The sequence below is a fragment of the Pseudorca crassidens genome, chromosome 1, assembly GCF_039906515.1.
Source record: "Pseudorca crassidens isolate mPseCra1 chromosome 1, mPseCra1.hap1, whole genome shotgun sequence".
NCBI classification, from domain to species: Eukaryota; Metazoa; Chordata; class Mammalia; order Artiodactyla; family Delphinidae; genus Pseudorca; species Pseudorca crassidens.
Window position 1 is genome coordinate 114,090,767 of NC_090296.1, and position 14,044 is coordinate 114,104,810.

The 14,044-nt window shown below is 51.1% G+C and overlaps 1 protein-coding gene and 1 long non-coding RNA gene across 26 annotated transcripts in view; one reads left to right on the forward strand and one right to left on the reverse strand.

Moving 5' to 3' along the window:
* The window catches only part of MEGF11 (multiple EGF like domains 11), a 430,600-nt gene that overhangs the window by 37,576 nt on the left and 378,980 nt on the right, over window positions 1–14,044 (reverse strand). For all 25 annotated transcript variants that reach the window (XR_010946313.1, XR_010946306.1, XR_010946317.1 and 22 more), the window contains 5 exons: window positions 10,680–10,800; window positions 9,557–9,720; window positions 8,365–8,467; window positions 2,912–3,058; window positions 2,403–2,537 (listed from right to left, as the gene is read on the reverse strand). Coding sequence is in view for 20 of the 25 variants with exons in the window: in XM_067751212.1 (XP_067607313.1) it covers window positions 2,403–2,537; window positions 2,912–3,058; window positions 8,365–8,467; window positions 9,557–9,720; window positions 10,680–10,800 (670 nt within the window). In the remaining 5 variants the exon portion in view is untranslated. The remainder of the gene's footprint in view (window positions 1–2,402; window positions 2,538–2,911; window positions 3,059–8,364; window positions 8,468–9,556; window positions 9,721–10,679; window positions 10,801–14,044) is intronic.
* Window positions 938–8,769, forward strand: LOC137230997 (uncharacterized). Its single transcript, XR_010946334.1, has 2 exons — window positions 938–3,088; window positions 8,207–8,769. It is a non-coding gene; the product is annotated as an uncharacterized lncRNA (long non-coding RNA).

The window sequence follows — 14,044 nt, forward strand, 5'->3', positions numbered from 1 at the left end:
GGCCCCAGGAGCAGTGACGTTCCAGTGGGTTCTGCTGGAATCAGTGACCCCTGTCCCTTCGAGCTCCTCTCAGTTTGACACGCTCCCCTCAAAGCCCAGTTCCAGCTGGCCCTACACCCTCCAAGATGGCCTCCTTGCATCCCTGTTATGGGGGAGGAAGTCCTTGAATCCCTGAGGCCCTCATTTGGCTGAGCCACACTGAGCATCAGGGGAAGGTGTTGATTCTTAAAGAAAAGCAACTTCCCCAGGCCCACATCTCTTGAAATTTGGGCTGGCACCCCTCCCTTAGGCCACACTGTCTCATATTGTCAGCCCTTCCCCAACTGGATGGTGGGCACCTGGATCTGTGGCCACTCTGTGCCTCTCCTGGACATGATTAGCAATTGAGACAAACAATACCAGGCTCTCTAGCCCAAAGCCTTGGGTTTGGGTACTAGTTTTATTTATGTATTCAACAAACACTTCTGTGGCACTTTTATGTACCACTGTTCAGAATGCTTCACAAATATTAGTTCAATTAACCTTGTAATACTCTCATTATTACATATTTTCATTATTACTAACTCTACAGATGAGGAAACTGAGGGACTGAGAGGTTAAGTAACTTGCCCAAGGTCACACAGCCAGGAAGCTCTGCCACTCACTGGCTAAGTACCTCCGAGCAAACCACATCACCCCTCTCAGTCTCTGTTTCCTCATCTTTGAAATGGGACTGATAACCCTCACCCACTGGCCTTGGGCTATAGTTAATGGTTATGGGCACGATGGCTGATTTGGGCCCTGTGCTCTTCCCTAGCAAAAACCTTAGCTCCTTCCAGGGCAGGTCCACTGCCAGGAGGATGACATGCATCTCACCTGTTTGCAGCTCAGCCTCCAGCTTTGGCTTCCTGAAAAGCAGGTCACCCAGCATGCTCTTCCCTGCCTCTGGGAGGTTACTCCTCGGGCTGCTTAGGTCCTAATTTAGACCTGGCCTATCTGTATTGACAGCTGGGTCTCCGATGTTTAATAAGTAAACCTCGACACGTCAGGTTATGATTAAACTGCCCTAGGAGGACTGCAAGCAAATGAAACTGTCACGTATGTTTCCCTGGGGTCCAAACTTCTCATGACCTCAAAGCATCACGGCGTTAACTTTCCACTCATACATATTAATGGCCCACACACTTAGAAAAATAGCCGAGCTCAGTGGTCATTATTCATCAAAAGAATCCAGTCCCCTGGGAGGCAGTGAGCTCTCAAAGGAAGTATTTAAGCAGAGGCCAGATGAGACTCTCACAGATGACCTTGAAGTTGCTTTTAGCTCTAAGTTTACCTTAGACTAAGATCCTTTCGCTCCTTACAGGTTAAAGTACAAATTCTGCAACCTTGTCTTCAAAACTTTCCAGGAGTCCCCAGACTACCTTCTCAGTCCCCTTTGCCATCCACGGCCCCTGCATCCTCCTGCCATTCCCTATGGCTGGATAGTCGCATATGCATGCCTCTGTGCTTTGCCCAGATTGGTTCCTCTACCCACAATGCCTTTCTTCCATCTCTGCCTTTTAGGCTAAGGCCCAGCTGAAGTCCTACACGGCACGGAGCCGTCCCCCAAATCCACCCTGCCTTGGCCTAACTAAGCCAGGGACAGCAGCAAGCAATGGTGTGCAACGGAGCCAGCTTCTACCTTCACACTGGCTATTAAATATTCGGGAATTTCACGACCGGTGTTAAACCGGTACCTTAGAATCAGCCATGGTGGGAATATCTACAGCATGGAAATTTGCAAATGATACAGATTAGGGCTCCCCCCGCCCCCCCCCCCCCGCAGAGAGCCAGTTTAGCAGCACACCAATTCAATAAGCTTTATCTCCCTTTTCAACTCCCACTGAGTGGAAGAGTTGGCTGGAGTTGGTGCTGTGGATTCTGCAGCTGAGACAGGAAAGCGTGTGGTGAGGGATTAGTGTTGGCCTGAGTGTGAGGAGAGAAGGGCTGGGAAGTTGCCATCTCCAGCGAAGCCAGAACCGTCTCCTCTGAGCTCCCACAGTGTTCTCTGCCTTTCCCACTTGGCACTCAGCACAAGCCATTTGGGGTCACTTCATATGTGGACCTCATCTACGCTTGTTTCAATTTTTATCCGCTTAGACTGGGCTTTGGAGTCAGAATTTGTTTCTCAGCTCTGCCGCTTCTAGCTGTGAGACCATGGAGAAGTCATTTAACCTCTCTGAGCCTGTTCCTTCAACTGCATCATGGCTTTGTCTCACACCCCGTGGTGTGTCCAATTCTTATTAAGGTAGGTCTAAGCCCTGAAGAGCCAAGGAGCTGCCTCCACAGAGTATGATGAGAATCCTGAATCTTCCTTCCCTGCTACTTCCCTCCTGGGACTCCTCGTCTCGCTGGTCCACACACCTTCCCCCTGGAAACAGTACCTTGGTTGCAGAGGGTTCCGGAGAATCCGGGGAGGCACTCACAGATGCCGCTGGCGTGATGGCAGGGCCCGCTGCTGTGCACGCAGAGGGGGCACGGCTGGGCGCAGCTGTGGCCATAGAACCCAGGGGCGCAGACTGGGGGTGAAGGGGAGAGGGTGGTCAGCAGCCCAAGGGGCCCCAGCCAGCCTGGCTACTTGTCCAGTCCCACACAGCGATGAAGAGAGGCTTCTCAGAAGCATGGGGAGAGTCGCGTCTGCCCCACACCTGGGAGGGCCTGTCCCTTTCTACAGGGAGGAGTTGTGGTCTGGTCCTGTTTCTACTGGGGAGCCAGGCTAGGCCCTGAACTTGGGGACAGAAAAGTCAGGGCCAGGAGAAAGGGGATTAGAGGGAGGGACTTGATGGGGACTGACTGTGTAAGCCCAGCCTCTCTCAGGCCAGTCCTAGTTCCAGCTGGGAAGGCTGGGGAGGATGAGCTGTCCGAGCTCTGAGGGGTAGGGTCTCAGCCTTACTTCTCTGGCATAAGGGTCCTCGGAAGCCCGGGGCACACTCGCAGCTTCCATCCTCTGGGGAGCAGGAACCGCCGTTCTCGCAGCTGCAGGACACGGAGCAGTTGGGGCCCCAGCGACCGGGCGGACACGTGCTGTCACAGTGGATGCCTGTGGGTCAGAGGCAGACTCAGGTCAGTGGTAAGGGGCGAGGGTGAAAGGAAGAATGGGGGGGGTACTATGCAGTAAGAAGAGGTGGAGGCAAACACAGCAAATCTGGGAATATGGAGGAGAAAAACAGAGAAGCTTGGCTGGTCAGGGAGGGCTTCCAGGAAGAGGCGATGCCTGAACTGTGTCCTAAAGACCAAGGAGGAATTGACCAGATAAAGGAAACCCTATGTGCAAAGAGCAGGAGGCAGGAGAGAGAATCACGCCTTGAAAGATAAAACAGCATAGTGTGGTTGAACCATAAAGTACGAGATGGGATACGGCAAGAGATGAGATTGTGGGAATCAGAAGGGATCAGATCATGAAGGGCTTCCTTTGTCTTTGACATCTTAGCTGGAATCCAAGGTTAGTGCAGCAAGTGAGTGCCATTATAGGGGCTACATGAGCTGGGAGTGAGTAACCTGCCCACCCACGTTAGCCCAGGAGCCACCGATCCTTGCTGGGCCCTAGCCAACCAGCCCCTGGGCAGTGGCTTAGAGAGTGGGTGGGGTCTTTTCAGATTCTTTTGACCACAGTCCTCAGTGCAATATGTATTTTATATCATATGTGCACACACATGTATAATAGAAACCAACATTTTGCAAATGACATTTACTGTCACTGTGATGCAATCTGATGTTTTCTCTGCACTATGATGTATTCTATGTCCTTAAGAAAAAAAAACCTAGTTGTGACCCAAAAAATTGATTTAATGACCTTCAGTTTGACATACAGTGGCCTATGTGGGAAGGGATGGAATCTGTCAAAAAGAAAGAGGAGCAGGGCCTACATGGTCTTTTTTGAGCTGAGAGAAAGGAAATATGTGTTGGGGTGATTACAGCCTGAAGGCTGAGAAGAATTTTAAAAGGCCTGAGGCTGGATGCCCAGCTCTGGCGTGGGGTTTCCTCCCAGGCAGAAAGGCTTCTAGTCCGCCACGCGTAAGGTGAATGGACCATGGGGACCCAGGAGACCAATTTGGCTTTGGAAGGTGAATATCAGAGGCTCAGAGAGGAGCAGAATTAGTTTACAAAGCACGTCTGCCTTGTTATAAGGAAAGGGATCGTGAGAAAGAAAAAGAAAGAGGGAGGAAGACATTCAGGCTCAGTGAACAGAGCCGGTCCTAGCAGCAGCAGGAGAGTGGTGGGACCAGTTTAGAGGCAGGCTGGAATTATACAAGCTTACCTGGGTGGGTGGGGAAAGGCGAGGGGGCAGAACAGGGGGAGAGAGTGGAGAGGGAGGGGATGCAACAGGCTTCACTCTCCTCCAGCACCTCAGTCTAGCCCATGCTCCCTCCCTGGGCCTCCCTCCCTGTGACAGCTCAATTCTGCAGCAGAGTGGAGGCTTCAGATGCCACTCTGCAGGAAATAGGCCTCTGAATGGAGGGAATGGGGTGGGGGGAGCTTCTTCCTGGGAATACAGTCTTTCCCCAGTGAGAATCTGGTGGTCACATTTCCTCCTCAGTGGAGGTCTCTCCCAGTGGAGTTTCAGGTGCACAAGAGGTGAAGCCCGGACAAGCAACACGGATGGACCGAAGGGGAGCCTGGGGCGAGGGAAACCACAAAGCTGTTTAAAACCAAAAGCCATGATCTGCCCCAAGGAATTCTCTGGCCTGTGGTTGTTGAAAACAACCTGTTCAGACTGCAGGCCGAGGGACCCTGCTGCTCTTGGGAGGCGCGCTGGACTATGGAGGAGCTCCACTGTCTGACCTCCAATCCCTCCTGTGCAGCAAGCACGCTTGGTTAGGCTGCCCAAGCCTCTTTCCCATAGTTGTAGGCTTTTCCCTAAAACTGTATGCAGATATTACTGTGATTAATAAAACACAATGCATGCAAAACACCCCTGAATTCATGGCAGCTTGTTGCTATCATGTTTTCCCCCAAATCAGTGGATGTTAAAAGTACAGCTACTCTCATGTGTGGGATCCTCCAAATGTTTTCATGTCAAAAAGGTGTCCTCGCGCTTCCCTGGCGGTGCAGTGGTTGAGAGTCCGCCTGCCGATGCACAGGACACGGATTCGTGCCCCGGTCTGGGAAGATCCCACATGCCGCGGAGCGGCTGGGCCCGTGAGCCGCTGAGCCTGCGTGTCCCGAGCCTGTGCTCCGCAACGGGAGAGGCCACAACAGTGAGAGGCCCGCGTACCGCAAAAAGCAAAACAAAACAAAAAAGGTGTCCTCTTTTCTGGAGATTAAGAACCACAGGTGTAAGGTGATTACGCTCAGATTGCTGCAAGGGCCCACTGGGTTCTAGGATCTGCCAATTATTCTAGTCTAGGCCTGGTTCTGTGGGTGTGGGGCTCCTGTCTGAGGCTGTTATATGTCCTAAGAGCTCCCTGGAACTTAAGACATTGGCATCTAAGTGGAGAGAAAGGTCCAGGGTTTCCCCTTGCGTGGAAAAGCCAGTTGCACCGGTGCAGTCAAAGGGCTTGACCTTGGCCTAAAGGGAGGCTCTCCAACTACAGCTTCTGAAGAGGAGTGGTATCATCAGTTAGTTGCCTTCTCTAGGCCCTGTTTTCCCTATTGTTGAATGGGGATAATAATCCCCCTTAGGGGTCCTTCCCATTCTTACCCTTAGGGAATCTCTTTGCTTTATCTTTCAGGGCCCCCTACACATCCACACTGGTGGGTAAAGCTAGGCTAAGAATCTATATATTGTGACCTCTAGTTCATGTCACAAGGCTAGCAGCAATTCAGCAGCCCACATCCTTCAGGGACTGTTTTGGGTTTTGGGGTCTTCCTTCTCCAGGAAGTCTTCCTGAATGTCTGCCTAGGGATTCAAGCATCTATTTGATAGTGGCATACAACTCTGTCCCTATCATTTGAATATTTCATATATATGTGTCCTGTGAAGACAGGGACTATGGCTTCTTGACACTTCTGACTCTCTTTATCCAGGTGCTCCTAATGGGCAGGGAAATGATCTAGGTCATTTTTGCATCTCTAGTACCCTGGACAGTGTCTGGCACACAGTAGGTGCCCAGGGGCTATTGCTGTTGAATTTTGCCATTTACCGCTGGGCCTAGCACAGTGCCGGGCACATGGCAGCTGCCAAATAAAGACTCGGTGATGGCTCGAGTCAATAAATGCTAGCTGAATGAATAAATAGTTCCCCTTTACAGTGCAATCCAGTGTCTCCCATCCTGTTGGCACTAATGTCCTGAGACCTTGGGCAGCTCCCTTTCCTCATCTGTAGCATAGGAGGTTGGAGCGGAACATCGTCAAGGTCTCCTTCACTTCAAGGGGAAAGGCCATACATGGTTATAGCCCAGCTTCTTTCAATTTATTTCAATAAACACTGAGTAAGCACCTACCATGTGCAGGGCAAGGTGAATTCGATATCATGCCAGTCAAGAAGTGTGTGGCTAAGGGGGGCAAGGGGAGAAGACACGTACATGCTTAGAGCAAAGAGAAACAAGTGTTGAGCCTAGGCACAAGCAACATGCCAGGGGCTCGGTAGTCAGCAGTGGGTGGGGAGGGCTTGCCGAGCAGGAGGCTGGGGCCTTTACCCTGCACCCTCACTGTCTTTCCTTTGTTTCCTTCTGCTTGACAAATCTCAGGACATCAATTGCTCCTTTGAAACGACTTCAGGACCACGTTTGGGAAAATTAGTTTTAGAACAGCAGAAGAACCTTGCTGAAAGGTTGTCCATCAAAGACATAATTTTTAAGCACCAGATGTCATTGAAATCTTATCGGTTCACTCGAAATTAAGGCAATGAAAAATTAAAATGGATTTCCATTTGGCTCCAGCTAAGAGTCTAGGGTGCCAGTAACCAGTGTGGAGCCTAGCTCTGTACTAAGTGGCAGGGCAAGGGAGTCAGGTCGGAGATGCTACAGAGGAAGCAATGTCCCCAGCCCTCAGCTGCTCAGAAACTTTCTGGTTGCGGAGAACAGAGGTTGCCCAGCAGCCTGGTGTGAATTATTCATGTGAGGACCTACACTGCCAGCAATGCCTGTATTTCTTTCTCCTTGCTGTCCATCACTTTGGGAATGGCCAGTGGGTTCGTTCACGTAACATTAACACTGTATTTGTGGCTTACACTTACTGAGCACCTATTACGTGCCAGGCACTGTTAGCGCTTACAGGTATTAACTCATCTAAACTTCAAAATGATCTTGTAGTTATAAGGATTATAATTATCTGCATTTTATGGATGGAGGATTCAGGCCCTGAGAGGGTAAAGGACTTGCCCAAGGAGGTCTGGTGCCAGCTCTGTGTTCTTAACCATTTCTCAGTGTGTGGCAGGCAGTGGATACAGTGGTGAACAAGGCAGATGTGGTCCCTGCCTCCACAGAACTGATGATCAAGGTGGGAGGCAGATAATAAACAAATCGTTACTCAAATCAGAGTTCAGTGACAATTGAAGTAAGTACAGCAAAATGCTGTGAGAATTAATTAAAGGGGCTCTTTCACAGTCTTGGCCAGGTTGGGGAGGTGGTAGTATCAGGGGGAGAGAGCCTTCCCAGAGGAAGTCATCTTTACGTCGAAATATGATGGATGAGAAGGTGTTATTAGGTGAAGAGAAGGGGAAAGAGTGATCTAGGCAGAGGGAATGCACATTTGAGGCCTGGAGTCAGGGACGGTGGTTGGCCCAGGTGGTGGAGTGAAGTGAGTGATGGGAGGGCGCAAAAGAGAGGTGGAGGAGTTGGGCAGGGCCTTACAGGGCCATGTGGACCCCAGGTCACTGTAAGGATTTTGGATCAGTGTCTTGGGAAGCCATGGAGGCATCCTGAGCAGGGACTGATGTGAACGGATCTGGCCACCATGTGCAGAGTGGGTGCAGCTGTGCAAGAGGGGAGGCCCACAGAAAAACGGGAGGCCGAAGCAGTGCCTGCTGAGAGATGGTGCTCAGCGGACGAGGGTGGTGGCAGTGGCTGGTGAGAAATGGATGGACGTGCCATCTATTTAGGAGGTGAGCTTCCAGGACACATGTAGGGGCCGGGAGTCTGAGCCTGGGCTAAGGAGAAAGTTCCCTGTCCGCCTCTCCACCATATCCCCTGCAAACACAGGTTGAGCACCCACACCTCTGTCTGCATTTTTTAAACTGGTCTGTCCCTAGCCCTTATAACAAAGCCTGCACATACTAGGTGTTCAATTAATATTTGTTTACTCAAAGGGAATGAAATGGAGAACTGAAGCCCAGAAGATATAAAGAAAAGGTGCATATGTAGGAAGCAAGAAGAAGAAAAGGTGAAGGAACAGTCAAGAGAAGCAGGAGAATACCAAGAGCTCAGTTTCACAGGACCAGGATGGTGGCATGGCAGAGGGGGTTACCTGTCCATCCGGCCAGGCAGCAGCAGTGGCCTGTGACGGGATCGCAGCCATCGGCGTGGCTGCAGTCACAACGCTCACTGCAGTTCAGCCCAAATGTGCCATCCTGTGGAGAGAAGGGGGAGAGAGAAATGACGAGACCTAGACCCTCAGAGGTTCTCACACTTCTTTCGGATGTTGATGACAAAACTGAGCCGCTGCCCAACAAGGATGAAGAGAAACTGGGGCTGGAGCACTGTGGAGGCACTTTTTATAACTGGGGATCCAGTGAAGCTACTCCAAATAATTCTTTGGCTGCATTACGAAGAGTATGCAGTTTGGAGGGAGGGAGGTGTTGGTCCTGCCCTACCTCTCAATGGTCAAGCTCAGAGAGCTGTAATGATCATTAATTAAAATTGTAAATGAAAATGCACCTTGCAGATTTTTAAACATTGATCACATGTGAGGAATGACAATGATTTTTTCTTTGTGGGTAAGAAGCTGGCGGTCAACATTTGTTGTGTGCTCATCAGGTATCAAGAGTCTCATATAATTCATTTCTCTTAATCTTCACAACAACTCTATGAGATGGTTCCATTATATTCAAAATTTAAAGATGAGGTGAAGTAACATGCTCCAGGTAACACGGCTAAGATGAGGCAAAGGCAGGATTGGAACCCAGGACTGTAGGGCTCATTCAACAATATCCTATCGGTTTAACCTAACTTGTATCTTAGACTAAGATCCAGGGATTAAGTCTAGGTGGGTTATTACTGGATAATGCTTGGTTTAGTCCTCCCAATCTTGATCATAAAATTATAGACTGTTGGAACCAGAAAGAAGCTTAGACGTTATTATCAAGGAATGGCAACTCTGATGGATTAGTAAGAGCTGTCCTGTAGCACTGTGTCAAGAAGGATTCTGAAGCTGCATCTGGGCTCAGGTAAATGTGCCAGAGTCAATAATGTTTCCCAAGAGCACCCAGGGGAAAGTGAGGCCACATCACCATATCTGCTAAGTATCTGTCATTTTATAGATGAGAGGGCTGAGGCCAGAAGTAGGACAGAGGTTAGAGCTAGGGCTGAGACCTGAATCCAAGTGTCCCACCACCTGGTCCAGTGCTCTTCTCTGTGCACCTCTGTGGACAAAAAAAACTACAGGGGAAGGGCATGGGGGGCTGATGGGCCCACCCTGTCCTTCCCCACCCCACACTCACCGGGCAGGGCAGTTCGCAGTTGTCCCCCAGCCAGCCAGGGGTGCAGAAGCAGGAACCATCGGTGGGGCTGCAGGCCGCCCCATTGGCACAGGTGCAGCTCTCGTTGCAGTTCAGGCCCCACGTCCCACTGGGACACGGCAGGGTGCAGTCAAGGCCCTGCCACCCTGAGGGGAGGGAACGAGGCTGTCACCTCTCCATCTAGGCCCAGCATGGCTTTCTGCCCACTCCCCCCAGCTCTGTACAAGGCATCACACCCAAACCACCCCTCCTCTGATTGCTAGGTTAGAACACACATTCCACATTCGGAGTCCACTCAGAAACACAGCAAGGCTGTTGAGAGAGCAGGGGCTAGAACCTGGGTCTCCTGCCTCCCGGTTCTCACTGTTTTTGCCATAGGTGGGTGATCCCACCTGGGACAGGGAACCAGTGGAGGCGGAGAGGGCTATCTGTGCCGAGGGTATACTCAGGAAACTTATCTCAGGGCCCTGTGTTTTGGTGATAGGCTGATTTCCCATTCTGAGGCTGGTTACTGGCTTGTCTGCCCTCAGATCCATTTCTCCCCTTCCCCTACTCTGTTCTGTATCCCAGGGGGCTGACCCCTGCAGCTGCTCCCAGATGGGCTTTCCAGTGGGAGACCTGGCCGGTGATGGGAGGGCGGGAGCAGGAGAGATGCCAGGTATCTCCTCTTCCTTCTCTGCTATGAACAGGGCCTCTGGTGGTGGCTGTGTCTCAGTGCTCCAGCACCATCTTGCAGCCCCTCTGCCCACATCCCAGCTGCCACCAGATGGCCCTCACTCCAGGCTCTGGGAACTCCACTTCCTCCCTTTGTCCCTTTCACCCTGGAAGTGGTAGCAACTGTGGGAGAAGCTACTACTTTCTGGGTTGCTCATGTTCCCTTGTAATTCCTTTCAGCTCTTCTAACACTGTGGTAACAAATCCCCTTTATTACATTCCTGCTGTTGAAGTCCCTGGCATGGGTCTCCTTGGCTGGAACCTGACATATAGGCTCCCCGACCCTGCATGTGGGTGGGTGGGGCAGGAGCAGCCCAGACCCCTCAGCCGGCAGCCCACCTGGGCACTGTGCACATCTGAGGGGATGGGATTGGGAAAGAAGGCACATTACCCTCCTTGCAGGTGCAGGAGCCATCTACTGGGGAGCAGGTGCCACCGCTGTTACAGCTACAGACGGATGAGCAGTTGGGGCCGTAGGTCCCTGCTGCACAGGGAACTGCACAGACCTCCCCCTAGAAAAGGAGGAGGGGAATTTTGGGTCAGAGGTTGCCCCATGCTGGGTGGTTGTGGCAGGTAGAATAATGCCCACTCCCGCCTCCCCCCCACCATGTTCTAATCACTGGAACCTGTGAATATGTTACCTTACGTGGCAAAAGGGACTTTACAGGCATGACTAAGGACCTTAAGACAGAGGAAGTGTCTTGGATTAGCCAGGTGGGCCCAAATCACAAGTGTCCTTATGAATAGAAGATGACCAAAAAGGTAGCCTCGAGAAGTCCTCCATCTGCCTGCACTGACTTTGAAGATGGAGGAAGGGGGCCACAAGCCAAATAATGCAGTGGCCTCTAGAAGCCAGAGGCCTCATTTTACAGCCAGCAAGAAAACGGGGACCTCAGTCCCACAACCCTAGGAACTGAATTCTGCCAACAATCCAAATGAGCAGAAAACAGATTCACCCCTAGAACCTCCAGAAAGGAACACAGCCTGCTGACACCTTGACTTTAGTCCTGTGAGACCCATACCAGACTTCTGACCCACGGAAATGTAAGACAGTATGTTTGTTTGGTTTGAAGCCACTAATGTGCTAATTTGTTACAGCAGTGATAGGAAAGCAATACAGTGATCCTCACTATTTGGGGGAGGGGTCAGGCCTCCAGCTCTAGGATGGGCAAAGCCCTCAGGAAACTTGACCCCTGAATCTGTATTAGGTCACAGCAGCATGGAATTTAACCCTCTGCCTCTCAACCAATCTTATTTGATTCTCACCAGCAACCCCTTGATGCAGATAATAATACCCTATCCCTGAACCTCAGAGAAGTTAAATGTAAATTATAATAGCTAATGCCCATTAAGTCCTTTCTCAATATCCAGCACCATGCATACATCATCTCATTTAATCCTCATAAACCTTCAGCAGACAGGAACTAATGCCTCAGCGTTATTCCCACTTAATAGAACAATTGTCAGAGAAGTTATGGAATTCAGCCCAGGTCATGGAGCTAAACATGGCTGATCTCTGTTTGAACCAAGGCTGTCTGCTTAACCATTCTGTCACCAGGTGTCATAAACCAGCCTTCCTGGAAAGCATTCTCTGAGATGGAAGGAGTGCCTTCATCCATCCTGAATCGTGAATCTGGGTGACACCCTACAGGATCCACTATACCAGGCCTCCTTGGGTGGGCTCTCAGCTCCAGTAAGGAGTTCAGAGTGAGGACAAGTCACAGAGCCACCAGGAATGGGAACTTGAGAGGCCTTCAGGGGTGGGAGCATTTAATCAGAGAAAGTGGGGTAAAGGCTATCCAGGTGGGAAGAGTGTGGACAAGAGTACAGAGGAATATGAGAGTTGGGAATGTTCTAGGGGTAGCAGGAGGGGGAGTTTGTATAGGGAGGGGCAAGGGAGATATTTAAGAGGTGTTGGTAGCCTTGAATGCCAGGGAAGTAAGGTGGGGCTCTCTTCTCAGAGTACCCAGGACGTGCCTTCCCCACCCAGGAACCCACGCTGGGGCTGTCTATATGGTCACTGGATGTTGAATTCCCACTGTCTCCCGCTAGGGACCATCTCCAGCCAGCTTCTCAGGTCTTGCTGTGAGGTTTACTACAGGAATGCTGATGCATGGGCCAGGATACCAGAGCTTGCCTGGGCCCCACTAGCTGTGTGACACTGGATAGATTACTGCCCCTCTCTGAGCCTCACTTCCAGCATCTGTGAAACGAAAGTCTTGAAGTAGGGGAGTCCGGGCAACTGGCCTCACCCCCATTTAGGTCACAGAGAGACCTTATGGCCCTTGGTGAAGAGGCTCTTCTCTAGCCCTTGTCTCCTGTCCCACCTGCACAGGCTGGGTCAGGGAGGAGGGTCTGGGAAGTGCAGAGTCCTGTACCAGAAGGTTCCATGGTTCCCACTCTTTCCCCTGCCAGTCCTTGGCAGACCCTGACCAGCTGGAATCTGTTAGCGCTCCCATTACCCAGAAAATTCTAACTTCTCCAGAACTATAAATAGCCCAAAAGAATATGTTTAAGCTCTGAGGGCCTTGGCCGGGGTGCGAATTGCGTGCTCAGTTTATGATTTTCTCTGTGTGAGTTTACTTTAAGAGGAAGGGTTTTCTCTCCTGCCATCCTCATTAGTGTCTCCAACCCCGGTCCTCCTAGGAGGCCTCAAGGGGCCTGTGAGTCCAACTGCGGGTCTGCTGGTGGGGCTCAGAGAGGACTGACCACCCTGCCCTGCTCTAGGGGGCAAGATGCAGAGCACCCACCTCGAGATATCTGCTCTCCAGAAGGCTGCACCAGGGTCCATTTTCTCCCAGTGTAGCCTGTGCATGGATATGGACAGTCAGCTTGGCCTTACAACAGCCCTGGGAAGCCCCCAGGTGACAGGACTTTAGCTTCCCAGAGAAAGAAGTAGAGACAGAGAGGGGCAGGGACTTATCCAGGGCCCCATGGTGTATCAGTGAGGGCGAAGGAGAAAGAACCAGATCTTTCCAGAAAGGTGGCAGAGCCCAGTGGTCAGAAAATGGAGTCTAGTGCCATCCTGCTTCCACTACTTATTCACTGTATGACCTTGCACAATTTACTAAACCCCTTGGGGACTCAGTTCCTCCATCTGTAATACAGGAATACTAATGCCCCTACTTCATAGGACTGTTAAGAGGATTAAATTAGTTATAGATGAAGCAGATAGAACAGTTCCTGGCAGGTAGAAAGCACTATAAGAGCTATTATTACTACAAAGAAATAGTATCTCTTATGAAAAGAATACACAAGACCCTCAAAGGTTTCAGCAGAAGGCATCTCTGGAGGAGGGATCCATCTCTCACTTGATGAACAAAGGCCGGGCCCCGTGCAGGAGAGGAGGGCTGGCGTTCACATGGGGCACGTGACCTCACGTCCCCAGGTTCACCCTCCTGCCACCTCCTCCAGGCTGTCTCCCTGGTTTCCCTCGTCACAGCTGAACAGGCCAGACTTTTCCCATGGTTTTGGGGGATGGAAGATGACCACTCACTGAGGGGCTACCATGTGCCGAGAGCTGTGTGTTCCAAACACTTTCCATTTGTTAGCTCCTGATGGCAAAAAATCCAGATGGGGAAGCAGGCAGCTTCTACAGGATACAGTTCTGCCCTGAAGGCCTAGTACATCTCCCCCTCTTCCAGCTCGCTGTCCTGACCCGACCAGGTTCAAACCCCTCAGTAAGCACAAGTACTAACAGTGAAACTTTCTGTCAAATTCCCTACCTTCTGGCCTCTGATCTGCAGGTCTGTGTGT